This window comes from Hesperophylax consimilis, chromosome 5 (assembly GCF_061612785.1).
Source record: "Hesperophylax consimilis isolate HC1 chromosome 5, BYU_Hcon_1.0, whole genome shotgun sequence".
Classification (NCBI taxonomy): domain Eukaryota; kingdom Metazoa; phylum Arthropoda; class Insecta; order Trichoptera; family Limnephilidae; genus Hesperophylax; species Hesperophylax consimilis.
In genome coordinates, this window is record NC_142840.1 from 3,395,710 (window position 1) to 3,423,054 (window position 27,345).

Here is a 27,345-nt window from a genome sequence, read left to right on the forward strand (position 1 = left end):
AGGTTGGAATATATTTCTTAATTGGTATTAATCTTAACGCCATAATGCTGTTAAATGAACTGTTATATTTAGTAATTGGTTGCCCTGATGCTTTGTTTAATTCATGCAGGTATATATGTTTATTAATTGACTTTTAATAATGCTTCAAGGACGGTAGCAGAGAAATTCAGGAGAGGACTGGGGTGGACACAAATTTTATGCGGAACATAGTGGCTACTTCGATTGACGGACTCCCTAGCGTGTTTGACGATGACATCAGCACTTTGGTGCTGCAGGAGCTATCTGGTGGTGGAAGAAGGTGGGAGTTTGGTTAGCGCCACAGCTGAGGTTTATTATGGTGTTGACGGCAGTTTACTAACTACTTGTAAGAACTTGTGTTTCAAACAATGTTTCCTAGTTTTATATCAGTTCTTCATTTAAGATAATCTGGTTAATGTATTCTAATGTTGTTAATGCATCCAAATCCAACCGTTTAGATAGCAGCGCCCCAGAAACCTCAATCCTAAAAGCAATTTCATCTCATTTAAATGTAAACGAATTTGTTGACTGACTTAATACAAGTTTTCAAACAAACTGTTAGTAGATTTGAGTACAAAATATTTGTATTTCACTATCGTTGCTTTACTTAAGATAATAATCTTATTAGTTAATGTATTCTCATGTTGTTGAAGCATCCAAATCCAACCCTTTTGACAGGAGTGCCCCCTATTATACATACCGATTTCCGGTTTAAAAAAAATTGGATTATTGAGACAAGAACGAGTAATATCGGAGTCATGCTAAAACTAAACTGAGATGAAAGCAGTTTATTCCCCTCTGTTCACTATCTACTGGGTGAATTCTTTAATACACTAATATTAATTTTAATAATTTTTCTCTTTTTTATGTACACAATTCTTAAGAAGTATTTTCTTGCTTCACAATTACCTACATTATATTACATGATAATACTAACAAATGTACATTGTGTACTTACGACGGGGTACTCCAGTAAGACCGCATTTTTCTTTTCTTTCCTTTTAAAACTGTAAATTAAAAAAAATGCATTTTATGCAATATTATGCATGGCATGTCCAGGTTTTTATATTATGCATATTTTTAATGCTGTGTGACCTTTACTTTATGGGCCGTATAATCTTTTGTGTTCTTTCTAATGTTTGTCAATTATTGTTAGAACAAGATGAATGAATGCATTCGCACACAATTAACTAGTCCATTATATTATGTTCTTAAATGTTTCTTTCCCATTGTATAAGTATGTATTTTTGCTGTAAATTATTCTTTCTTCCGAGAGAGTATTCTGGTATAATTTTACTTTTTTCAGGGCATTAATAAAAAATAAATAATCACAATCGCTAATCAATCGCTAATCAAGTCGCTACAGCGACCTTGATGTGATTTACTATGTAATACATTTCTAGAATGATCTATGTTATTACTAACTATATATGGAGATAATATACAGTACCATAGTTACCTGGTAGATAAGTATGGTACTGTAGACGGTATGGTACGGTACACTTAAGATTAATACTTAATTAACATTAACTAATTGTTAATACAGGATTTAGGACATAATTGGAAAATACCATAAACATTATTTTAAACCTTTATTTTCTTATTTTTAACTGAATTTATATAAACAAATTATTATAATCAATAAATATTAGTCTGAAACACCCATACATATTTAAAAATAAATAAACTCTGAGAAAAAATAAATGCCGCTGATGGAAATTGAACCCGCAACCTTCCGATTTATTCATTTTTTTTCTATTTGTCCATTTATCTTTTTTTTTTCAATTTCTACAGTGTAGGTACCTAGGTGCCTTACTTATTTTCTCTTTTATTTTAATTTGTTATATTATTTTGATATATTTTGTTCCTCACTTATGTAAAATACAAATAAAAGAATATACTACATCTTGGTACTCTATTTATTTTATGAAATTAGGTAGGAGTATGCAGTTACACTTAAGTTATTCACATTCAATAACGATCCAATGCATATTACATAATATATGTATATGTGAGATAGTTGTTCAAAACATTTCTAATAGTATGTATTCTCTATTATTAAACAAAGTAATTTACTAAGTTTATAAACATTAAAGTATAAAATAAATAGAAGATTTATCGTTACATTAATTATTTTGTACATGTTAACTATCTATCTCTGAATATATATAAATGTAAATGGTCGTTTGTTGAAAATCTCTGAAAGTTCTTCATTGATTGCTTTGAAATTTAGACACAATGTTGCATTCAAATATGCGTGTGTTTTTATATACATACCTACATTATTTAGATGACACCTGTTACAGGTAAAACAGACTGAGCCACAGCAACACGTGGCGGGGTACAGCTATTTTTGAATAAAGACATTATTGTTTTGAAATTCAAAAGACTTTTATTATCTTCGCTCATGTACCAAGAGATTGTACACATGTGTTGGAGTCTCCAGGCGGAAGATGTTACAGAAAGTGTTGCCCCATGGGTTGGTAAAGAATCAATATAAACCGAGTTCTGCACAGAGAAGTAAAGTAAGAAAACAGTTTATAAGGCGGTCTACTGTGGAACCTCTCTTGCATTGCAGGGTTTTACAGCACTCGGCTTATGTGGATTCCTTACCGACACGTGGGACGATAGGCCTAATGGTACAGAAGGAGGTAAGATAGGGCTTTTTGTGCTGGGTAGTATTTTACTATTTATTAGTCCATCAATCTGGAAAAATATGAGTTAATGAGGGTTTGACGAACGTGGTCATCTCCCCTGTTAAAGATTGGTGCTTGCACCAGTACATCGTTAACCTCGTCCAAGGGGTCTATGAATACAGGTGGTTGATCTTGTTACAATGATCCCTTGTACCTACCTGCATTTTAATTTATGAAGAAAGGACTGGAAGCCATCTTTTAACAACTCCAAAAGTTCTTTCAACAACATTTCTGGTCCTGATCTGACTTTCTTTATATAAATGTTGTTCTCGAGAAACGGAATTCCTTAAGGGTGTTAGTAAATATGGCTTTATTCCATAACCACCATCTCCAACAATCACTTCATCTCCAAACTCACCGCATTCCAACCTTACTTTGATGCTGCTACTATTAAAAAGATGGGTATCTCCAGGCCACTTGGCTACTATGTTGGTCGACAAAAGAAACAAACCTGTAGTTTTTCAATATTTTTACGAGTTTTTTCGTCATTTTAAATCACGGAAACCAACGATATAAAAACGAATTTCGACAATGTTTTATGTAGAAAAGGTATCTAAACTTCTTCCCACAAAACCTTCAACTTCATAAATTTTAATCGTTGGGTTTTCTTTGCGTTATTTGCCAAAATAGTGAGGGTCGTTATCACCAGTAATTGGCACATACGATATGTCAGACCGCAATTGTGACGTTCGCGCATGCGTCAATCTTTTTCAAAATGGCGGATCGCGTTAACCGGCCGATTTCGGCTGATCACATTTTCATGAATATTTCGTTGAATTTTCTCTTGACGGACGATGAAACAACCCAATTTATGGAAAATTGAGTGGATTGACGTTGTGATGACTTTCTCACACGTGATTTTTTCCGAAACAACTCGCCCTTAATATTTTTTCTTGATATTACATCAAGCACCTACCAACATGACATACAATAAATAATATAATATCCAACAATGTTTTTTTACTAAAATAGGTACCTATATTTTTATCGGGTATTTCCCGTCAGCTCTGGGTAGGTTGATTATACTTGAAGTACAAGCAGTACAGTACATTAGTACATCAGCAGAACATGTGATTCATTTTATAAACATTTGTTCAGTTTAGTTGTAGGTATATACATACATTAGTGATTATTGGTGTTGTGTGAGGATAAAATAATAATATTGTAATTTACTTGTGTTCTTATATCCGATGTTATTTTTATTTTATTTAATATTTCGTATTTTTTGTACCTATTTTTTGCCCACGGGTTCTGGACCCTTAGTTTGTTATTATAATTTTATGTTTAAGTGAAAACCTATCATTAGATATTATTTGTATTATTTATACGTTGATTAGAATGTAAAAAATCTGTTAGTTTTCCCAAATAAATAAAATAAAATAAGTACATGCAGTACTCGTTCGCCTAATGGTGAATGGTTTATGTGGTTTATGTATGGCCCAATTCATTGGGCCAACGCGCTGACCCAACGTGGGTTGCAAAACGTGGGCGAGTAGAATAGGAATCCCCGGTGGTAATAATAATAAAAAAATACTTAAACATATTTCCATTATTTATATATCAACCACTGATAAATTGTTATTGTAAAAATACTATCATTATTGAGGTTGAACAAGAACAAGAACTGTCATAATCATACAGAGCTGTACAATCAGAGTCATTACCAATGTTTATTTATCGTCTTTAGGGCTACCAAAATTCACTGATGTATTTTAATTCAAACATCTCTTACAAGTAAGAAACTAAGTAACAACACACTTTCAGAAACAATAACAATATGAAGATATTAATTATTATCAAAGTGCTTTTAATTATTTTAGACAATATTTTAAGTGAAAATTTGGTCAGATCTTTGATAGGTATGCCCGTGTTTAATGACCGTGACATTTTTTATTTGTTTATAGGTCCAAATATTTTCCGGTGGTGAATGTAAATTTAAAAAAATATGTTTGCACAAAGGTGCATACTTAAAACCCTAGCAAGCGCAAGCTAGTTTCGACAATGCTAGAGAAAGAAAAAATGGCAAGTACCTACTTAGGTCCGTATATTTTTATGTCATGTTTAGGTACCTACCTGGATTTCATTACTTATTTAATATTTGTGTTTTATTTTTTATTTATATATTTATACTGAGTTTTTACAGAAGATCTCACTTACGTGAGAACAATTCAGTTATAAATAACACAGTCAATACATAAATAGGTGCATTCAATGATAAAAAATTGCATGCATCTAAAAAATTAAACAATAAAAAAATTATACCCGAGCTCACTCAAATGACTAAAAGGCAAGAGACAAGAGAGACAAAAGAGACACAAGACACACACGTATAGACGCAAGTAATACATAATATAATTAAGCAACAGCAGAAAAAAAATTCTGAATCCAAATAAATTATCGATGAAAATGTCTACTTCAGCACACTCTAGCTTATCATATCTTCGACAAATTTGGGTCAGAGTCAGAGGGCTAAAATAGGCGATATTATTTTTTTGTAAAAGTGGTGTTCACTAGGTTTTTGTTTTAAAATTAAAGAATTGGAAATGGGAACATTTATTTAAATATTGATAAGATATAATGCAGTATAGGTAAAGATAGCCGAAAATTATTTTGTGTTAACAATATATGTTTTATTATACCTACTATGAATTCGGTTTTATGAATTTGAGGGAGCAAACACGTAGCTATTATATTTTGTTCGTAGGCGATCGTTAGTTGACGTGACCCTTATTTCGGCATTAGTTTGGAAATAAAATACCCATTATTAATTTTACCTTCCGCCTTTTATTTTGGACGCGATTCTTTTCAAATCTAGAATTCAGTCATGACCTGCCCGGTTTAGAGACGAAACAGCCCTAAACAATAAGCACATTTTAGCTCAAAATTGGTTATGAGGAATTCTGTCAGAATTTACGTCATTGGCGAGGTACAATCAGATGGGATGTTGCGGGCAGACTTCCGCAGGCTGCTGGTCATTCCCTTGTAGGTATACGTACTGTGCCCACTTCTAACCACAAGTCTTAAGTCCATTTCTCTGTCTCGAGAATCCTTTTTCCTGCTTTCTTCGTGAGACAGTTCGCATCAGTTCGCATTCTTGTGCCGATTCGCGAGGTCGATAAAGCATTTTTGGGAGATTTACAAAAACTTCAAAGTTTAAAAAAATGCATTTCTTACGCCAAATTGTAGTTTTAATTGCAATCTTTACACACGGAACATTCTCTGATTTTCCTCGACACTTCAGAGAGGCTGTTACGGCAAACCAATTTGAAAGAGGTAATTAATTTATTATAATGCATTAAAAAAGATAAGTACTTAGCTATTAAATAATTTACTATTAAAATTTTTTGACTGCATCTATTTATGTTAATGTAGGTACATTAAACAATATATTTTACTAAAAACAACCTGAAATTTTCAAGACGGGTACCTACCCAAATAACACAACTTTTGCTAATAAAAAAAACTGTGGTTTGATAATGCTCTGACTCTGAACAAACATCGAATAATTTTATTTGTGAGATTATTTTTAAATCAATAGTCAGGTAAAAGGAAAACGCACTTATATTTTATATTGATATACCTATCTAAGTCACACATCCTGGAATCCATCTTTCTATCGTTGGTGTAAGAAAAACTGTTTGACTGAGTCCTGTTTTAACTGCTTTGCATTTCATCTCCGTAAATTTGCTTGCATGTTCCATTTCCGTTTCAAGATGGTGGATGCATTAATGGTTCATTAAAGATTCTTTTTTCAAATGTGAAGTCGTCAAGTTTATTTGGACTTTCTTATTCGCATTTTTTCAATGCTATGATACCTACCTGCCCAAAGAAAGTTTGATAAAATAATTGTGATTGAGATAGTGACGTTTCTTTGGACAAATTGCGTAATTCCTTATTTGAAAAAAAAAGGACATAAAATAGAGGTTTACAGTTAAGTAGGTAGGGAAAAGTACCTACTTTCAATCCTTATAATTTCAAAGGATTTTGGTTTTGGTACATCAACCCACATCAACCCCTCTAGTGCGGCTGTATACATTTAAAGTCCAGTGAAGAGAGTGGTTTATTTATTTCCAGTGAAATTATATAGCTAAGTTTAAAAAAAAATGTATTTCGTTACTGTCAAAGAAAATTCCAAACTAAAAAAGTTTAATATTGCAGAAGTGGGCCTGTTATGTCGATTGTAAGTTTCAGTATTATAAAGGGTTTTCCAAGAAGAGGTGTTATTTTGATATTCAATCGTAAAAGATCAATGGTTTCGTTGCTTGTGTGGCACGTAGCACCGTCTTGTTGAAAGTAAACGTTGTCCAGATCAATACCATCCAATTCCGGCCTTAAAAAATCATTAATCATCTCTCAATAGCACAATCCATTCACCGTAACTGTTGCTCCAGCCTCATTTTCGAAGAAGTAAGGTCCAATGACTCCGTTGGACTATAAACCGCACCAAACAGTCACACGTTGAGGAAAGAGAGGCTTTTCAACAATAACTCTTGGGTTTTCCGAGCCCCAGATGCAACAATTTTGCTTGTTGACGAAGCCACCGAGGTGGAAATGGGCCTCATCACTCAAGATGATTTGCATTTGATTCACTCAAGTGAATTTTAATAATTTCAATGCGTTGTTGAAGCGTGTATCGTTCCATTTTTATTAATGGCGTAGTTTCTACTTGTCAAATCTCAAAAAATGACAGCTTCAAAAGTAACATCTACCGAAAAAGCGGGCTATTCAAAATAACAACTCTTATTGGAAAACCCTTGGCAAGCGACCTGCCCCGGCTTTGCACGGGTGCAATATACTAAAGTGGCGTCATAAGTTTCCGAGCGATTTATACACATGTACTATCCGATTCATTTTTTTGGCGCTTTGACATTGACAGTTGTATGGTTCCAAAAAGTGCGTTTATCTATAATTTTACTTTATTAATATTTTATTGTAAACATACATTTTGGCACAGCTTACCGATTTATCAACTTTATTAGATTATAAACTGTAAATATCAAAGTATTATCTTGAATCTATTAGTGTAATCTAATACCTATTATGAAGTATTATATAGACCAGGGCTTCCCTAACTGTGAGTCGCGACGCCCCGGGGCGCCGCGGGATCATCCCAGGGGCGTCCTGAGGCAATCTTTATAGCGAGAATATCGTTCCATCAGCACTGCAACGTCAAGGGTTTTATTACCGTTTGCGACATCATACTTGTGTGAGACAGGTTTCTCTGCAGTTGCAGTAATTAAGAATAAGTACAGATCAAAAATAAATTTAGAGGCAGAGACGAGAGTGGCGATTTCGAAACTTCAACCTCGTTTTGAGAAACTATGCTCAGAAAAGAAAGCACATCCTTCTCATTAATACCAAAGAAAAAAATAGCTTTTTTAATCTTTTTGTTTGCTTCCATTTTTGTGTTTATGTTGTGTTCTTTATTTTCTAATAAAAAATTTAGATACTATTTGGAGTTTTTCTGACAAATTGTTATTAGGTAACGTACCCATACTACGTGACCCGTTCAGGGGGGGGGGGGGGGGGGGGGGGCTTCAAAATACTACGCTTGGTACAAACAACCTCCCAAGGGCGTCACAGTTGAAAAAAGTTTGGGAAGCCCTGATATAGACTATAGATACTACCAGAAACTTTAGAATGTTTTTATATACATATTTATATTTGTGTTCACACCTGTATTATCATTTTAACTTAATATTATAATTACAAACTAAACATCAAAATTTGAGGTGTTTGGTTTAAGGAGTTGCATATACATATTGCGTTGTATATATGTATGGCATTTGTGCGTGCAGCCAACCGTTTGTTGCGAGTGATTTTGCAAAAAAAATGCACTGCTGATTTCTATTTTTGTTTGTGGCATACCATCATCGGGGCCGGCCCGTGACCGGTCCTGTGCAGGCTCAATTAGAGTAGTCTGCTCCAGGCACAATCGGAGCAGTCTTCTCCAGGCGCCGACTTCAACCAAGGAGCCAAAGCGCTGATAATACCCTTTAGGTTTTTACTAGCGCCAGGCTCCGTTTGGCTTAGAGCCGGCCTTAATACATATAAGTACATATGGTTACAAAATATATTTATATTCGCCTTGACTATCCTTTTGTAATAAAAAACACAAGGTATAAAAATGTCATGTCATCGAGGTTGAAGTGAATGCTGTTTTCACATTTTGTTTGTTTTAGGACAATGTTGGGCGCACATGACACAACTCAACAAAATCATGAGACAATCCTCCTGTAAACCCCGGGACACTATGGTTGAAGTAGTTTCTGAGTCTGCTAACATTGTGGTACGTTATTTGAATATACAAGGTGTATCGGCACTAACCCGACAAACTTTAACCAGCTATTCCTTAGCACATTTGGAGTAAAAAATGTTATGGGCACTTTGCTGTCCGGTAGCATTTTTTTTTCAATTAAAAACAAAAAAAATTAAAATTTCCACACTACATCACTGTCATTGGCATTGCGTTTCGTGTTCAACAGCTGTTATAAGCAAGTATGTCAAAAAGCGTCTTCGCTCTTTCGCACACACTAAATAATAATAGTTAAAAATGAGACGAATGGTGCCGTGCCATTTCGTTGTGATTGTAAGTGTGCGCCAATATAAGTACACACGTGCATTATTCAACGGAATTCGAATAAAATATTTGCCAGATGGGTTTTCAAACTTTGACAAAGGATAAACCAGTGGTGACATGTGGTGAAAATATGAATATGTAGTAAATTTTTTATTAAAAAAAAACATTACCGGACTTTACCCTAACTGGTACAAACAGTCACATCATGAAGAAGTAGCCTCTCTTTAGTATTTGGACATTTAGGTACTTACTTAATATGTGACAATTTCCAGGTATTTTGTTGGGAAGATTTTATTTCACAATGTGGGTATATTTTTTACTTATTTCAGAGACACCACTCTGTACTTTCAAGCATAGAGGTTTACAATTAGAAGCACTACTGCATGCTAATATCTTGTCGAAACGTGTTCCACAATCCACTATTAGCATGTGATAAGCAGTGAGCGGGGATTGGATTTTGTTATTTCCGGTCATAGACATATGAAAATATTCATATGTCTGTGTTTCTGGTCATTCGTTGTTAAAGAGTTGGAGGAAAATTGGAAATCAAAAAGTGAAACTAATTTTTTCACTTCATGCTTCATCTAAATATAATACATTTTTGCAAGATAGTTTGAAATAATTAGTAGCTATTAGTGTAGATACTACGTAGCAATACTATTGTATTATGTTTATTTTTGTAAAGTTATAATAATAAAACAAAAATGTTGTGTTTTAGAAGAAATCTGAACACATTCTTTTGACGAGAATTCTTGATTAAAATTTTTGTTTAAATGGGACAATCAGGAGCTCTAAGAACCCAACAATATTTGATTTTTTCAGATTTATCCTAACAAGGTGTCGGTGATGAGATGTGACGGCGGGTCTTGCTATGGCAAATCATCTTGTTTGCCAACGAAAGTTAAAGTAGTTTCCGTCGCAGTGAGTATTTAAATTTCTTTTAATTTTTCTAGGGTAGACCACCATTCAGAATCAATAACTTACCTATCTTTAGTGACCAAATTTTGGTCACAGAACAACCTAACGCTTCCCAATCTTCTTCTCCTATCGTCCTATCTCACTTTCTTCAGCCTCGTAACATTAAAAAAATGGGAATGTCAAAGTTGCACTGACTTAAGGCTATTAAGCACTAGGCAATATCACATAAAAAAACTTATATTTGTTGTTAAAAGTTTTCAACTCAAATTCCTACTCTCCGAACTGTCGCGGTGTAAATTCATAATATGTAAATACAATACACACGAGTAATTTAACTCTCGTAAAGGTTATATATTGTATACATATATGTGTTTTTACAGTTTTTTAATCAATGTTGCAGGCTTAATTACTCATGATTATGTTACATATGTATGTATACAAAAACTAATAAAAAATAAAAATAAATAAATAAAAAAAAAAACAAAAAAAAAACAAAACAAAACAAAACAAAAAAAATAACATTAAGCTTAGGAAATTTTTTCATTGCATTACACTTGCTCCCTTTGCTTAGTAGGGCATGTGCAGATTATCAAAACATTGTATGAATTCGGGAATAGGTTTACACATCAAAATACTTGAAAACTTAAAATAGATAATCAACTAATGTGCAATACTTATTGATAATAGAACAATGAGGCATAAGAATCGTGAAATGTCACATTACCTGACAGCATACAAAAGAAACGAATATTTCTATGAAGATAGAACAAGGAGGCATAAAACTCGTGAAATGTCACATTACCTGACAGTATACAAAAGAAACAAATATTTCGAAAATAAAAACAAGAGTCTGGTGATCAATTGATTCTTCCCCAGTAGAAGAACACCAGTAACAAGTAAATGTTAGAATTAAAAAAAAATTGAGTTTTGGATATCTTACAATCCAACTTATGTTTCAGTTTTGTTTAGACTCATATAAAATCTAAATTTAATTAAATAAATAAGGATATTTAATGGATAAAACTCTTTCCAGGTGCGACAACATGATTTCCAAACCGGCAGGGAAATTTGCGGATTCATAAAGGTGGAGGAGCACACTAGCTGCACATGCGGCTGCTCCGTAATGGCGCACCACTGCTCCCCAATGCAGCACTATAAGCACAGGGAGTGCGTGTGCGAGTGCTCCAACTTCGCGGAGAAAGAGATTTGCTTACAAGAGGTACGTCTCACTCATACATCATTTACATAATACATAAAAGTGGAACACACCAACTGCATGTGTGGCTGCTCAGTGATGGCGCACTACTGCTCAGCTAATATTTACTCTGCCTGCCATTTTCTATTCTGCCTTTCTTACACTCTACTTGCCATTGCATTTGATTTAGAATTTGTAATTAGCAAAGAATGGTCAGACTTTTAAATTAAGAAATGTGCCTACATGGCATTTCTTGTGTTCTTCTTTATTCTATGGTTGCACGCCTATAAATGTTATATAATATTATCATAACCTAACCAAACTCTCTGAGACGCTTTATGTTGTTTAATTTAAAATTCAAATAAATTATTTTGAATGTGACACTGTACTGATCAGGAACTATTAACTTACTATGTAAATACTAAAAATGAGTTACTCCATTGACAAACCTTGCTTTATCTTTCTGAGCTAGTTTATAATTTAAATCTCTGGTTTATTTCGATTTGCGGAAGATTTTGGAACAAGATCAACTGCAAGACCCTTATAACAGAAACAGCCGGCTTAAGGAATTATCGGTGAGTGAAAAACAAACAAGATATTCTCACTAAGCTACTCATACTAAAAATATATTTACGTTTATTAACTCCCCCTTTAATGATTGCAGTCATAGTAAATTTACTGGAGAAAATAGTTAAATGTAGGTAGCATCACTCCTTTCTCAGTATCTAGTTAAATGTAGGTAGCATCACTCCTTTCTCAGTATCTATATTAGTTGCGCAAAAGTCCTTTTTTGATTGCGAGAATCTCTCTTATTCATATTCTAACTTATTACATAGCGTTTATTGTTTGGTTAGTTATGACAAGACCAAAGACGTTTAGAGTTGAATGTATCATTATTTATAACCACAAAATTTATTTTTAAATAATATTAACATCAAACTTGCATGAATGTACGTACTGAATTTCTGTTTCACATGGGAGTGAGTCTGTAACACAAAAAAAATATACATATAAATATACTGACATTATTTCCAAATTGAGTTTTTCAGTAGCTTGAAATATCCATACAGATTGAAAATATCTCCCGAGTAAAACTAATTATTGCTTATAATAATTTGTTATCCTTTGTGCTATGCATAAAAAACCTTGTCTTATAAACATTAGTTTATCATTAAAAAAATAAGTCAAATATTTCACCAACAAATGTAGATATAATATGTCTCGACGCCATCTATTGTGAAATTCAGCACTAACTAAGCCTTTCCTACAAAAATAAAGTTGGTTGTTTTCCAGGAGAAAAAATATAATAAGCAATTATTAAGTCGTGTAATTTCTATACCCGCTATATCAACTTTCATTGATTAAGAGAAAACCGCAAAAAACTGTCACATCTCTAGCGTACATAAGTAATTGCATTAAAATTTTTTATATAATGAATTGGAGTAATAAAATTTCGAAAAGCATTTATTTTTCTATATATGTCTAGCAATAATTAAGTAATTTCGATAAATAAAATGGATAAAGCGGATTTTGATACTCACTTCGTGGGATATAGAGGCTTTTGAAAGTCAATTGAGCCGACATGGCGGGTTTAGAAACACACGCGTAGATCATTTTGGCACACGAGCGTGGCGTCAGAGCGGCGGCCATATTGTATTTTGGCAAAATAACTGCTTGTGATTGGTTGAATCCGATATAGCGCGTTTTGATAGTAACTTTCTGTATGATATAGCGGATTTGGTTTCTCACTCGCATTTTAATATGGTTTTTGGTCGTGATAAGGAGGTTTTTGAAACTCAATTTTAGGCTCCTCTTGTTGCTTGCAAAAATGTGAACAAGATGTCATACTCAGATCATTTTGTCAAAAAATCGGACATAGCAGGTATAGAAATTATAGGATTCAATTGTTGATTGAAAGTTCATATTAAATTATTTGGCAGGTTGGGAATAAGCCGACGTAGCTTAGTGGTTCAGAGCACCTGACCGGCAATCAGAATTGTCACTATTGCCATCGGCTATTTTTACTCGGGAGATATTTTCAATTTGTATGGTTATTTCAGGCGAATAATTATTACTTATAATAATGCAAGTTCAATAAAATCTAAATCTCTAATCTAAATTGTTGATTGAAGTACTAGTACATATTGAATTATTTGGCGTGTTGGAAATAAGCCAACGTAACGCAATGGTATCAGAGCACCTGACCAGACATCAGAAGGTGCGGGTTCAATTCTCGTCGGCGGCATTTATTTTTACTCAGGAGATATTTTCAATTTGTATGGATATTTCAAGAGACTAATTATTGCTTATAATAATTTTTTATAATATAATATAATTATACAAACATTCTACACTTCTTGAAAGATGTTTAAAATTATTATCAATCATTCATCAAAATAAATAAATGCTTATATAAGTCGCGGGCGGATCTTTTGAAAAGAAGACTTTCATAAGAGGTTTTAAACTGTATAGGTGATTCAATCCAATATTGTATTTTTACGCCTTTCTTGAAAGAATTGAGTTTTAATTTAATTTATTAATTATATTCATGTTCCTTATGTACAGGCGCAAAAAACAATTAATCTCAATATTATGAAGCATAACTTGCAAAAAAAATTGAATTAGTGCCATCTATGAACAAGCAGTTTATGAATAATTTTAAGCACATATTGCTTTTTTCTTATAGTATTTTGCTTTTTATTTCCATGTATATTGTAGCTTGCCATGTCCAAGATTTACAAACAATATCTCTAACATGCATTATTATGTATTTTGGGCACTTATGATTTCATCAACATTCAACACATCTTCTTGTCCATTGCTGGATTTGATTTCTTCTTGTGCTTGGCTCACATTATTTTGTTTATTTTAATATAATGGCGTAAGTCTATCAAACTTAACAATTAACATCACTACACTCAGACTCAGTGAAGAAAATCAAACACGCAACCTGCTGACAAGTCAAATTAAAAGTCTCCAAAGCGCTGTGGACGCAGGGAAACTTCATGTGGCTGTTGAAAACACTAATGTGTTGTGTTTGTTACTTCCCCCACTCCTAAACAAGCCTATGCATACCTTACTGGAATGCTTGTGTTTGGTCTTGGCTTGACATACATTTGTAATGGAGGTCCCGATGTGTGGTACAGCCAAGTACAAAGTTCGCGCAGTTATTCAGTTTTAAACTCATTTATTCAGTTGGCCACGACAATCTATCATTTTCAAATATTCAACACACAATTGAGGAGCTGGATGCAATATCAACTTATGATGAAAATTGTAGTTTTGAGAAAAAAACATTTAAAGTTTTTTGAAATGCATAGTATTCACTAGTAAGCTGTTTTAAAACTTTTGTGTGTAGCTTCGTCTGCAGAAGTAATAGTTACTAAGCAGATAGAGAAGGAATTGGAGATACCAAAAAGGTAAAAGGAGAAAAAAAAGCCTGTAAGTTGTTGTTGCATCCAGCTCTTGAATTTATTCATATTCAATCATGAAAACAACACACAGCCTACCTTTGATCATGAGCAGAGATGTGCTTTATTTCAAATAAATCCATTTCAAATGGAAATGCAAAATGGGTATTTTTCATTTTGCATTAAATGCTTTTCTAAAAACCATTTTGCATTTTAAATGCTTTTCTCAATGCATTTTCCATTTTAAATGCTTTTTTGCAACATTCTTCTTACTATCCCCACTCATCTTTTTTTCATAAGCCCCAAAATCAGTCGGTCCTTAACCTCGCTATAAGATAGAGATAATTTACATTTGTCAAGTTGCTCCCTGGTAGGAGCCCTGGCGATTGAGTGATACCATTACAAAAAATACTGATTCAAATACAGAACATGGGGCCATGACGCTGTAATAAAAATAATAATAATAACGCTGTAATGTTAGATAGCAGTTTCTATGTTTTTACGTTGGCAACATTAGTCCTGCGCAAATTTTTTGTGGTTTCATAATCTGTAGTCGTGGTGTGTTTGGATTTACCATCATGTAATATGTTTGTTCTACATTGATGTCCATTATTAAATGACAAAATTGTTTAAAAATTCTATAATTATTTTAATTGTTTGACCTGAGAAACCATTTTGCATTTTCAATGCATTTTGAAAATAGGTATTTTGCATTTGAAATGCTTTTCTAAAAACCATTTTGCATTTTCAAATGGAAAAGTTTCGACCCATTTCCATTTTGCATTTCAAATGGTTTTGGGTACCCATTTTGCACATCTCTGATCATGAGCAATACAAGTACGCCACTGGTCTCTAGTATTATAAAACTACCAACTACCTGAAGTACTTGACATTTCCCAGACTTCACGCACACTTTTCCAAATCAAATGTAGACAGTAATATGTATTCGTCTTGTTTTGAAGGTGAAAATTTAAATTAATCTCAGATTAAAACTGCAAGTTCATATAAAAAACGAAACCCGGCTACCCACCCCCCTGCTCGCCACAGACATTCTTCTTTATATGGATAATTAATTGGTGTACTCTTAATAAACTTTATCTTAATATAAATAAGTGTCATTCAAAAAGATTTTAGAAAATAAGTCAGCCAATTATTTATTCATATGAACTTAATAACTCAACCCTTACATCTGTCGAAGAAATTAATGACTTGCTTATCATTTTCGACTCTAAATTAAACTTTTATCTCACATAAACGCATTAATAATAAGGGAATGAAATTGCTTGGCTTCATTCTTCGAAACTCAAGAGTCTTCAGGAATATTTCAACCTTGTAAATTTTGTAAACATCTTTAGTTCGAATTCAAGTCGAATATAACTCCTCGATCTGGTCCCCCCATTTTAAAATACATTCAGATTCAATAGAAAAAATTCAACACAAATTCCTAAGACACATTAATTTTAAACTCGGTACATATTCCCATTGAAAGTATAAACTATAATTACTTAATGAAAAAATTAAATTTATTAAAACTCTAAGATTCAAGAATTATATCTGACTTAATATTTATGCTCAAAATTGTAAATGGTAGTGTAGACAGCCTTGATTTAATAAACCTCATTAAATTTCATATACCTACAAGAGCTACTCGTTCCTAAATCCTGTTTAACTGTAAAAATACCAGGAATAAGCATTTTAAAAACTAGCTTGTACCTAGATTACATGAAGTTAGTAATAGGTACGCAGATGTAGCGGATCTGTTTAACTGCACAGAAGTTAGGTACAAAAAGGCTATACTATCATATTAATTAAACCTAAGTCTACTCATACTTGTTTATAATATTTTGTACGTACTTGTATCTCCTTCTAGAGCTTGTATTAATTTTATGCTTTCTGTCGTCATTTTATGATCAAACGCCACAATTAATTGTTATTTTTGTTTAAATTATCACTAGTGTCTGATAATACTTATATTAGTGATATTTAATTATTGTGTATGGCAAATTTATGTAGTGGATATTAAATAAATAAATAAATATAGATAGATGAAATGTTGGCTTTGTTTTTTTTCAGGAAAAAATTTGGGACCCAAACACATGCAGTTGCAAGTGCAAGGAGATGTACCCCGATTGCAGTTCAGGAACTGAGTGGGTGCCCAGCATGTGCAAGTGAGTCAATTACATCTACCTGCTTTTTAAGTAACTTACATTAGGTGTTCATTTTATGCCATTAGCGCAATCCAAATACTCTTTTATTCTACAAAATGAACTGTATGAAAAACTTCTGATGTCGTTAAGTAACTTCTTTCAAATTCTATTGGCGTTTATTACAAAGTACAGCACTAAATATTTGGCAGGTATTCACCACTAAATTGGACACATGTGTTTTATCAGTCTTTATAAGCGCAAGTGGATATAATACACAGAACGTCACAAAAAGTAATGAGTCAGTTGAGTGAAATAAATACATACTTGAATTGGGTCAGAATGTATGAAATTCGACAAAATAGAAAGATATACCAGGATAGAGTTGTGTGGTGGTTTATTCTCTCTGCTGACTCCTGAGGAGAAATGATGTGATGGCAGCTAGATGTTGGTTCAAGTGAGGCCGGGTGAAATGTTTTAATTTATTATTAAAAAAATATATATTCTTCAGAAAATAAAATAAATAACTTTGATTGTTCATACGAAGCAGATACTTTGTGATGTGACATTATAATTTAAAATAAAAGAATAACTTAGTAATCACCGGGTTTTGCTACAACCGTAAATTCATCCCTGCTGTATTAGACTATAAAATACAGCCCCGATGAAGCTGCGGTTGTAGCGAAACCCGGTTGGCATTACGTATAAAAATAAAATTAGTGTTTACTTAAGTTATCGTTTTGAATGTCAATCTTTTTGATTAAATAGTGGTGTATACAAAGTTATTTATTTAATTTAAATTAAAACAATGCCACAAAGTGATTTTGCAATTACCAAAGAAATGTATTTCGTTGTTAACAATGTTGCGTAGAAGAAAATTATGAGTCAGGAATATTGAGACAATTTCTCGACAGTCCCGAAAACAATATTGGATGTGTAAATTTTTTGCACATCCAATATTGTATTGTATTGTATGATATTGTATTGTATAGTATGATATTGTATTGTATAGTATGATATTGTATTGTATAGTAGAGTTGTTTAAAGTTTTGTTTCTGCATTTTTACTGTTTTTGAAACTGGCTCAACACTCGCGCGCGAAGTCGCGCCGTGAATTCACGCCGTGAATATACGCAGCGATCCGCGCGTGAACTGTGTCCATCCACACTCGCAAAGCTTCAGTCTTGTTCGCGACTTTAACCGCTAACCCTTTGTCGCAGGCCGAAAACCGACAAAAATCGGGGAATGGAGCGAAGCGCGAATGCGAAGATTGCGAAGGCGCGAACAAGATCCACACTCGTGTTTCGCGGCCTTCGCGGCCGTTCGCGCCGCGAGTGTAGAGCGCGCTTGAGGACAAGAATTAAAGTGTTGTTTTGATATTTTGCATTAATCCCTTTTTGTTTAATTAGAGAAATATATTACCAAGAACAGCAAATATGTAGAAACGAAACAGCTCTACTGCTAAACTATAAATTTGCACATCCGACATTGTTCTTCGGGACCGTCAATATGTTTTTTCAATTCCCCCGTGTGTACGGGAGAAAATAGTTGTCATATTATTATTTACTTTACTAATTCATCTTTTACCTAACTACATAATAATATGTATATATATACTTAAATAGTTTATATTAATAGTTATACAGTATTATACAGTTATGTGTACAGTAGTACACATTACTAGTATCTTTGAGATTATTTTTCACAAAAATTGCGGTGCTCAAATTATCCAATTATTATTATTATGTAGCGTTCAAGAACATATTTTTTTGTATTTCCAGATGCATGAGGATCATGATGGACAATCAAGACTTTTCTCCGGAATTTCGGTATAAATAATCTTTAGAAATTATTTGTTCTAGTCAAAGAAAGTACCTGTGAAGAATTATAAAACGCCATAAAAATGTACCTACTTGCCTAGTTTTTAATATGTACATGTTTTTATATTGTAAAAGCATGGAAAACAGGGTCAGCAAATATAATTTATTTTAATAAAATAATTTATAAAAAAGTGTGAGCAATTTATTGGTCAAAAAATACTTTAACTTATATATAATATCTTGTGGTTAATGTTACATAAAATGAGTGACAATCAAATAAATACCTAATCTATGGGTCAGTTCTAGTCATTTATTATGTAAATAAGTATTTTTAATTTATCTTGTAATATTACAGCGCCCTTGAGGTGATTTTGCACAAAAATGGTGCTATAAAAATCATCCAAATTTTATTATTAATGTTCAAATGCAGTATGTTTGTTATTTATAAATATAGACACTAACAATGCATACAATGATTTTTCACAGTTGTAAGCTAGTTTACCATAGACGGTATAAATACCTACATCCTTAAAATTAGAGGAAAATATACAAGAGCACAAAAAATCCCATATTAAATGATAGTTCGGTCAATTTGGCTTTACGTAATATGAAAATATATCATCAGTTCAGAGCGATAATCTTAAAAAATTTTGCAAGAGGAAGATAAAATTTCTGATTGAAAATGTTACTGGCGGTAACAAATGAACGTTAGCCTGCTGATGGAGGTTTTGTAGTTCATCACTAGATGACAATAGGCATATTTTTTTACGTTCCCACGAGATTATCACTCCAAACTGACAAAATAATATTGTTTAATAATAATATGTATGAGGTAGAGTTTATATAAGTTTTAGTAGATGGAGATTTTACACTCAGATTGTGCAGTGAACAAAACTTGTACGAGAAACTTTAGTCGCAGGCAACATTTGCGTGCATCAAATCATCGAGGCGACGTGACACCAGGGAAACTTTTAAGAATTTGTATGGATTTTAAAATAATCGCTAACTGTCGCCGCAATTAAAGTTGTTTGTATGCAGTATAAACTTAAATTGGATGAACGTTGGATGTTTTCTTTACGTAAAGTGGCACAACGCTTTTGGTAATATTAATCTTTAACATGCGGATAAATATTGTCAGGCACATGGTTCCGAGGTTTATGGAATGTGTAGAAGGCGAGTGAGTGATAGTAATACAGTAGTGAGAGTCAGGAGGTTGGCTGATTGCTATCTGATGGCACTCCCTACAACGGAATAGTCTCCGAAGTTGGTCCAGGTGTACTCCCAGAACTTGGGGTCCCCTCTGTCATCCAGGGGCATGTTTCCCGGGGGCACGGCTGTTGAGTTGTATTTTGCTAGTGCCTCCAGAAGGACTTTCAATTTGTCGTGGTGCCTGTAAAATAGTTTTTATTAAATGTTAGAAATCATATCTATCTGTGTTGTCAAATATTCAGGGCGGTGAGTTATAGGTGAAATTGACACTAACGGCCGTTGTTCCCAACATTTCAAACGATCAATCTCAGGGTCCGATCAGCCAAGTGTAAGCCAAATTCAGTAACGTTCGATTTGCCTGTTTCCAAACATCTTTACTGTTGATTATCTTAAGTGGCCGCGCCCACTTTCATAGACAATTTTATGACATCAAAGTTAAAACTTTCAATGCTAAATTAATATTGACGAATTAATTGTTGTATATATTATTTGCATATAGTACTGTAATATGTAAATCTCTATTTTATATTTTTTTAAACAAGCGTATGAAATATGTTAAAAATAAAATGTAAGCTTGACTTTAATGCCACCGTGCCTTGGCCTCGCAAATTTTTTTCACTCTGTTGACACTTTTTATAACTAGTCATTTACTGAGGCAAGCTTAATCCAGTAGTTGGCTTCCTTAACCTCTCAGACATAGAATTTTATTTATTATGTGTCCCTTTGAGAACTGTCAGAACGTGATAATTTTTGTGTTATTTACAAGTTTTACTAAAAGCTTCATAACTCAAGTTTTGGGAAACATAGCCTCATTCTAAAAAATGTTTTGGAAAGATTATGAAATCCACTATCGCATTGTGTTGTTATACGTAAATATTTGCGTTTCTAGATATACATTTTATGAAAACGTCAAAAATATGTAAAAATCGCTTACCATTATTTCAAAGCCTTGAAAAATTTACTTTTTTCTGAGTAGCATAAAGGAATAACACTTTATATATTGAAGAAATATATTTAAAAACTATTAGTCACCTCAAAATATTAACCGTCCAAACTAAAATATTTTTAATAAATTATTTAGAAACGCAATAAATTATTAATGAACATCTTGACAGTTTCAATCGGCTTAGATAATGCACCTCTACGTTCCATAGATATTCTTGAATACAGACGCGTAGCGTTATTCCTTATCGATACTCTGTTTTTTAAATCATGGCAATCCGTATACTAGTGATGGAAATAAATCAATTTTTGTAAAATCTCGCGCGTTTACGTGAAAAGACGTTCTAATGTCTTGACCGCTATTATCATATTTACGTCTTTTGACGTTCTAATGTTCTGAGTGGTTAAATTAGTTGATCGCTCAGTTGTCACTTTTCCGTTGGAAAGAGCATAGTTGTGCGTTTAAGCAGTGTTGAGCCAAAATTTCAGCTAAGCAGTTGATCAGTAGGATTGGGAAGAACGGCCATAAATCAAAGAAACTATGTTCATTAAAAATGAAAGAGAAAAATGATTTAATGTCTAATGTAAAAATTTGCTCTGAAGATATGATTATATAAAAGTTACAAACAATTTGAAAATTACATTAAAACCTTGAGTTTTTCCTCTGTCTTTCTTTCTTCATTTGTCCTCTTGATTTTCAGATATTTTTCGTATATTTAATACAAAGAAAGAAACATATTTTTGTTTAAAATAATTCTTACATTTTGGTGCATAATGTATCTATGTACCTAAATTTAATTAAATTCGTTTTGTCGACTAAAAGATATTGCAGGTATGTACTCACTCAGAAAAGCTTGCAAGGTTCCTCCTTTCACATGGATCCTCCCTGATGTTGTAAAGACAGGGGGCCTTGATAGGGTTGCAAACAATAATGTTAACATCTCCGCAGTCAATGAGGGCCTCTTTTCTGCAAAAAAAAAAAAACCACTTAGTGTCGGTAATATCCGTTGAATTCCTCAAATATACATAAATATTTTTTAATGTAACTACCGCACAAGTCCCAACTGCTCCCAACCATCTGGAGACCATGGCCTACCCAATTAGGGTATGTTGTGAGGCTGAAGGTAGTGGGGAGGGGAAGGAGATGGCTATTCAGATCTGGTCACTAAACATGGCTAAAACCATTTCAAGCAACGTTTCAATTCTGAATAGTGGTCTTACACTTCATACTGATAGTATCTCCCACTCTGGATCGTGCCGCAAATATACCTTACATAATTTAAGTGATTACATTGTGAAATAATCACAATGTAATCACTTAAATAATAACACAAATCAATCAAATAAAATTTACTTGCGCATACTGATATCTGAACCCGCGACCTTCAGATCGCTAGTCAAGAGCCTTAACTCTCAATCACGGAGGCCGTAATTACTTACTTTGTATTGTTTCTGGCAGAAAAAAATTGAAAAATGATTCATTCTTTCGATACGCATAATTTGATGTAACGAAGTATTTAAATTTTTTTAGTCAGATGACACTATAATGTTACCTCATTCGAGTCATGGTGTCTGGTTTAAGATCTCTATAAATTTTATTCACGGCAATACCAGCTTTAGACGTCATCACCAAACTAGTGTTGTAAGATCCTTCTGTTCCTGATGGTCCGTACCAGCCATCCCATTGTCCACCGTAATTAGTGCCTGAAATAGAAAGAATCAAAACCCTCAGGAACATTTCAATAATAATGTTATGAATTTAATAGAAATATATATTGTAGTATGATAGTGGTGTATAGACTACGCACCAAACAGATTATGTAAATATACCGCAAGAAATCCAGGTGTACAATATCTATATGCGGATTTATGGAACTTATCCAAAGTTCACGCACAATGTGGACTTACTTGAGGAACTAATTTAGTTATTTTGTTTAATTTAGTCATTCCTCTAGGTATGCTATAACTTATAAATATGTGCCTAAATACTTCAGCCGTAGTCATCACCATGACTTCTTCAAGATAGCACATAGTTATGAAAAGAAGAAGGGTATTATTAATTGAAATTTCTTTAACGGTATTTATATTTAATTACTCTTTAAATAATACCATCCTCTCAATATTTATCCATTGTAATAAATAAATATTAAAAATAGGTAGAAAACTAAGCTTATCAAATATATACAGGGTTTTCCAATAAGAGGTGTTATTTTGAATAGCCCGCTATTTCGGTAGATGTTACTTTTGAAGCTGTCATTTTTTGACATTTGACAAGTAGAGACAAGTTGACAAGTAGCGAACTCGGAGAAATTATTATTTTTTGAACATAGTTCGTGTTCCCTAATTCTGGTTTTGAAATTTCTAATGTGTATAAAAAAAAAAAATAATAATAATAATAATAATTTTGAAGCTGTCATTTTTTGACATTTGACAAGTAGAAACTACGCCATTAATAAAAATGGAACGATACACGCTTCGACAACGCATTGAAATTATTAAAATTCACTTGAGTGAATCAAATGCAAATCATCATGAGTGATGAGGCCCATTTCCACCTCAGTGGCTTCGTCAACAAGCAAAATTGTCACATCTGGGGCTCGGAAAACCCAAGAGTTATTGTTGAAAAGCCTCTCTATCCTGAACATGTGACTGTTTGGTGCGGTTTATGGTCCAGGGAGTAATTGGACGTTACTTTTTCGAAAATGAGGCTGGAGCAACAGTTACGGTGAATGGATTGCGCTATCGAGAGATGATTAATGATTTTTTATGGCCGGAATTGGATGTTATTGATCTGGACAACGTTTACTTTCAACAAGACGGCGCTACGTGCCACACAAGCAATGAAACCATTGATCTTTTACGATTGAATATCAAAATAACACCTCTTATTGGAAAACCCTGTATATAGCCACCATTCACAGGTTCGAGTACCGAATAGTAAACACGGATTCTATAAATCTGTATCACAGAAGTCAAAGGTCGGTTGTCCAGTTTTTTGTGAAAATGAGTTATGTATGAGACCTTTTTAGTTTTTTCAGTATCTACACAGAGGTATAAAGACGGTTGTCCTACGACATTGTGAAACTAAAAGGTCTGGTATCCCCACAATGTTCAAAGGAAAATTTTTACTATTTCCTCTCTCCTGAATAATTTCTAAAATGCGACAACTGACCTTTGACTTCTGAGGTATAGAAATAAATCAATTGCTAAATCGTACATCGAAAATCAATGGATGTTACCCAATGGATAGTGCTTTTCGAGAGGATGAAATGAGGTATCTTCCCAAATGTTAGAAACGTTAAAATAAGAAATCTTGTATTGTAAATGATGATTACTTTGTCGTACAATTAATTTTTCTGAACATGAAATATCATCATACCTTTGTGAAGTTTCCAGTCGCCCACTGTGACCGATGCACTCTCCCAAATGTCATCAATATTGTGCAAAATTTCAGTCCTGTTAGAGGCGTGATCCTCCACTAGGCCTTTCCATAGATCTATCGCATCCAGACCTGCTAAAATATCCCTAAAAATGCATACGATCAATAAATAAATCTCTTCAATGTAACAGGTGATATTGTATTTGTTCTGATATCAAATAAAATATAATATTTTAAGAAAAAGTATAGTAAATAGTCGCAATTACATAATGGATCACGAACCAACAAAAAGAAAACACAATGGGTGTAATATCTATGTAATATGACTGTCATTTCGATTAATTTGTTTACCGCCTAGGTGCACTTTTTTCGATTGATTGTTGTTTTCTGCTTCAAAAGTAAAATGAACAAAAATAAAAATAATACAGAATTGTCTGAAAGATATTTTTATGACGAAACAAAATATTGACAGAAGCCTTCCGAACGACATTTTTATTGTGCATCCTACGTAAAATGTTTCTTTATATGTATATTATACTTATTTAGTATTATTATTATTATTCTCTACATTGGGGATTCAACTATGAGAAAATAACAAATTACAGACTACAGGAGACGAATGGTTACTTAATTCATCTAAGGTTTTTTACTTTAAAAGTTTGATGGAATTAACCCATTATTTCGCCTTCAAATCTTTACCTTTTGGAAACAATTGTCCACCCCTATTATTACACAACATGTTGACGGAATTATTATTTCATTACCAGAGATGTGCTTTATTTCAAATAAATCCATTTCAAATGGAAATGCTTGTTTAAAAACCATTTTGCATTTTAAATGCTTTTCTCAATGCATTTTCCATTTTAAATGCTTTTTTGCAACATTCTTCCTACTATCTCCACTCATCTTTTTTTCATAAGCCCCAAATATCAGTCGGTCCTCAACCTCGCTATGAGAGATAATTTACATTTGTCAAGTTGCTCCCTGGTAGGAGCCCTGGCAATTGAGTGATACCATTACAAAAAATACTGAACATGGGGCCATGACGCTGTAATATTAAATATTAGATAGCAGTTTCTATGTTTTTACGTTGGCAACATTAGACCCGCGCAAATTTTTTGTGGTTTCATAATCTGTAGTCGTGGTGATTTTGGATGTACCATCATGTAATATGTTTGTTCTACATTGATGTCCATTATTAAATGACAAAATTGTTTAAAAATTCTATAATTATTTTAATTGTTTGACCTGAGAAACCATTTTGCATTTTCAATGCATTTTGAAAATAGGTATTTTGCATTTTGCCTTTGAAATGCTTTTCTAAAAACCATTTTGCATTTTGCATTTTCAAATGGAAAAGTTTTGACCCGTTTCCATTTTGCATTTCAAATGGTTTTGGGTACCCATTTTGCACATCTCTGTTCATTACTAGCTGTACCCCTGTCTGTGCAGATAGAGAAACAATACCACATATTGCTTTTACGACCAAAAGATGGCGCTGTTTTGCAAAAAAGCATGTTTGTCCAACAGAAGCATTGTTTAAAAAAAAACATGTTTCTACCTGTCACAGGAGACATTTTTAAAATACGGGCATATAAAAAGAAGCGTAAGCGAATGGAACATTGTGTCAACATTTCAAAGCAATCGGTGAAGAACTTTTGGAGATTTAATATGTTGAACAAATGAACATTTTTAATTATATAGATAGATGACATAATCTTTAAATTGTCTCAAACGGCGTAGAAAACGCATGCAATCTGACAGTTCTTCGCTTCTAATCGGATCGTCTTTCAGATGCTGCCACCTAGTGGCAAAAATCGTGCGAAAACTACTAATGCAAAAAAAATAGCAAAATGCTATTTTTATTTATCACTAGCTGTACGCCGCCACGGGTTGCTATGGCTCAGTCTGTCTGTGCAGATAGAGAAATAATAGCGTGTGTTTCTTTAACTGTTAACACGGGAGACATCCATATAATATCTTAATACATATATAAAAATCAAGTGTCACTATGTTCGTACACGCTAATCTCCGAAACCGCCCAACCGATTTCAATGAAATTTTGTGAATGTGTATGGTTGGTTCCAGCTTGAATTATAGGATAGTTTTGAACCCGATAGGTGGCACTATTGTCGAGATCAATTTTTTTTTCCGTATCCTTATCCAAAAATACATGCAACCACAAATTTTATCTTCCCTCCACCCCCTCCCCCTAAATACTTTTTATTGCGATTTTAAGGATTTTTATAAGAAAAAGTAATTCACTTTTAAGTTGTGTAAGCTTTTAATAGATGGCGGTGTGAATAAATCTATTAATATCTGTATTACGCATACATATAGAGAAAATACCACACTCAAACATAGTTTTATTTTCAGTGCTGATTTAAACGTTACCCTGAAAATGCAATGAGTGTGGGATTTTCTCTATATCCGTAATACAGATGTCAATACATAGAAGGCGGTCTGTGGCAGGAATATGGTCTGTCGGGCCCACTAGTAGGTATATAAAAACACTTGCGTATATTAATGTAACGTTGTGTCAAAATTTCAAAGCAATCGGCAAAGAACTTTCGGAGATTTAAGATTTTGAACATTTACATTATTAGGTCTAAAAAGTTGCGTGATGAATTATTTATGTAACAATGATAACAGAACATCAGGGAATTATCATTTAAATGTTTAAATGCCTGTAATTACTGATATATCAGTTATTGATTAATGCTCTACAATTGGGTTAAATCACTATAACTGACACAGCAATATTTTCGTTTTATTTCCACAAGCAGTAACAAACATGCATTTATTATCAAACTGCCCCACCGACCTAATAATTAAATTTTAATTTAATAATAAATATTACGTACAACTTCATGTGTGCTACTTCTTAATCAAACAACAAGGTTAAACAATTAGCACATCAATCGGATCGTCCAATTCTAATTTCTTAAGTTAGTTTTTAGATAAAAAAAGGATGATTTGTTTGTATGGGAAAATAAATATTCTTCTCTGGAAAAATATTTTTGTACAGGAAAATG

At 33.1% G+C, this 27,345-nt stretch overlaps 2 protein-coding genes across 4 annotated transcripts in view; one reads left to right on the top strand and one right to left on the bottom strand.

Annotated features, from left to right (window-relative positions):
* Positions 1-5,812: 5,812 nt before the first annotated feature.
* Positions 5,813-18,950, top strand: LOC149423428 (vascular endothelial growth factor A-like). Of its 2 annotated transcripts, XM_089631544.1 has the most exons (7): positions 5,813-5,987; positions 8,897-9,003; positions 10,117-10,215; positions 11,246-11,431; positions 11,920-11,982; positions 16,891-16,985; positions 18,742-18,950. In XM_089631544.1, exons 1-7 carry the CDS (start codon positions 5,876-5,878, stop codon positions 18,797-18,799), a joined length of 720 nt encoding a protein of 239 aa, XP_089487670.1. In that variant the 5' UTR covers positions 5,813-5,875; the 3' UTR covers positions 18,800-18,950. The 2 variants fall into 2 exon arrangements, with proteins under 2 accessions (XP_089487670.1, XP_089487671.1); XM_089631545.1 differs by lacking the exon at positions 11,920-11,982 and having other exon boundaries at positions 18,742-18,945.
* A 50-nt stretch (positions 18,951-19,000) lies between these two features.
* Positions 19,001-27,345, bottom strand: part of LOC149423429 (arylsulfatase I) — a 42,553-nt gene continuing 34,208 nt past the window's right edge. Inside the window, exons 9-12 of one of the 2 annotated variants that reach the window (XM_089631543.1) lie at positions 24,311-24,456; positions 22,485-22,635; positions 21,776-21,898; positions 19,001-20,170 (exon numbers count right to left, since the gene is read on the bottom strand). In XM_089631543.1, coding sequence (XP_089487669.1) covers positions 20,005-20,170; positions 21,776-21,898; positions 22,485-22,635; positions 24,311-24,456 — 586 coding nt within the window. In that variant the 3' untranslated portion in view covers positions 19,001-20,004. The remainder of the gene's footprint in view (positions 20,171-21,775; positions 21,899-22,484; positions 22,636-24,310; positions 24,457-27,345) is intronic. The other variant, XM_089631542.1, reaches the window with a different exon arrangement.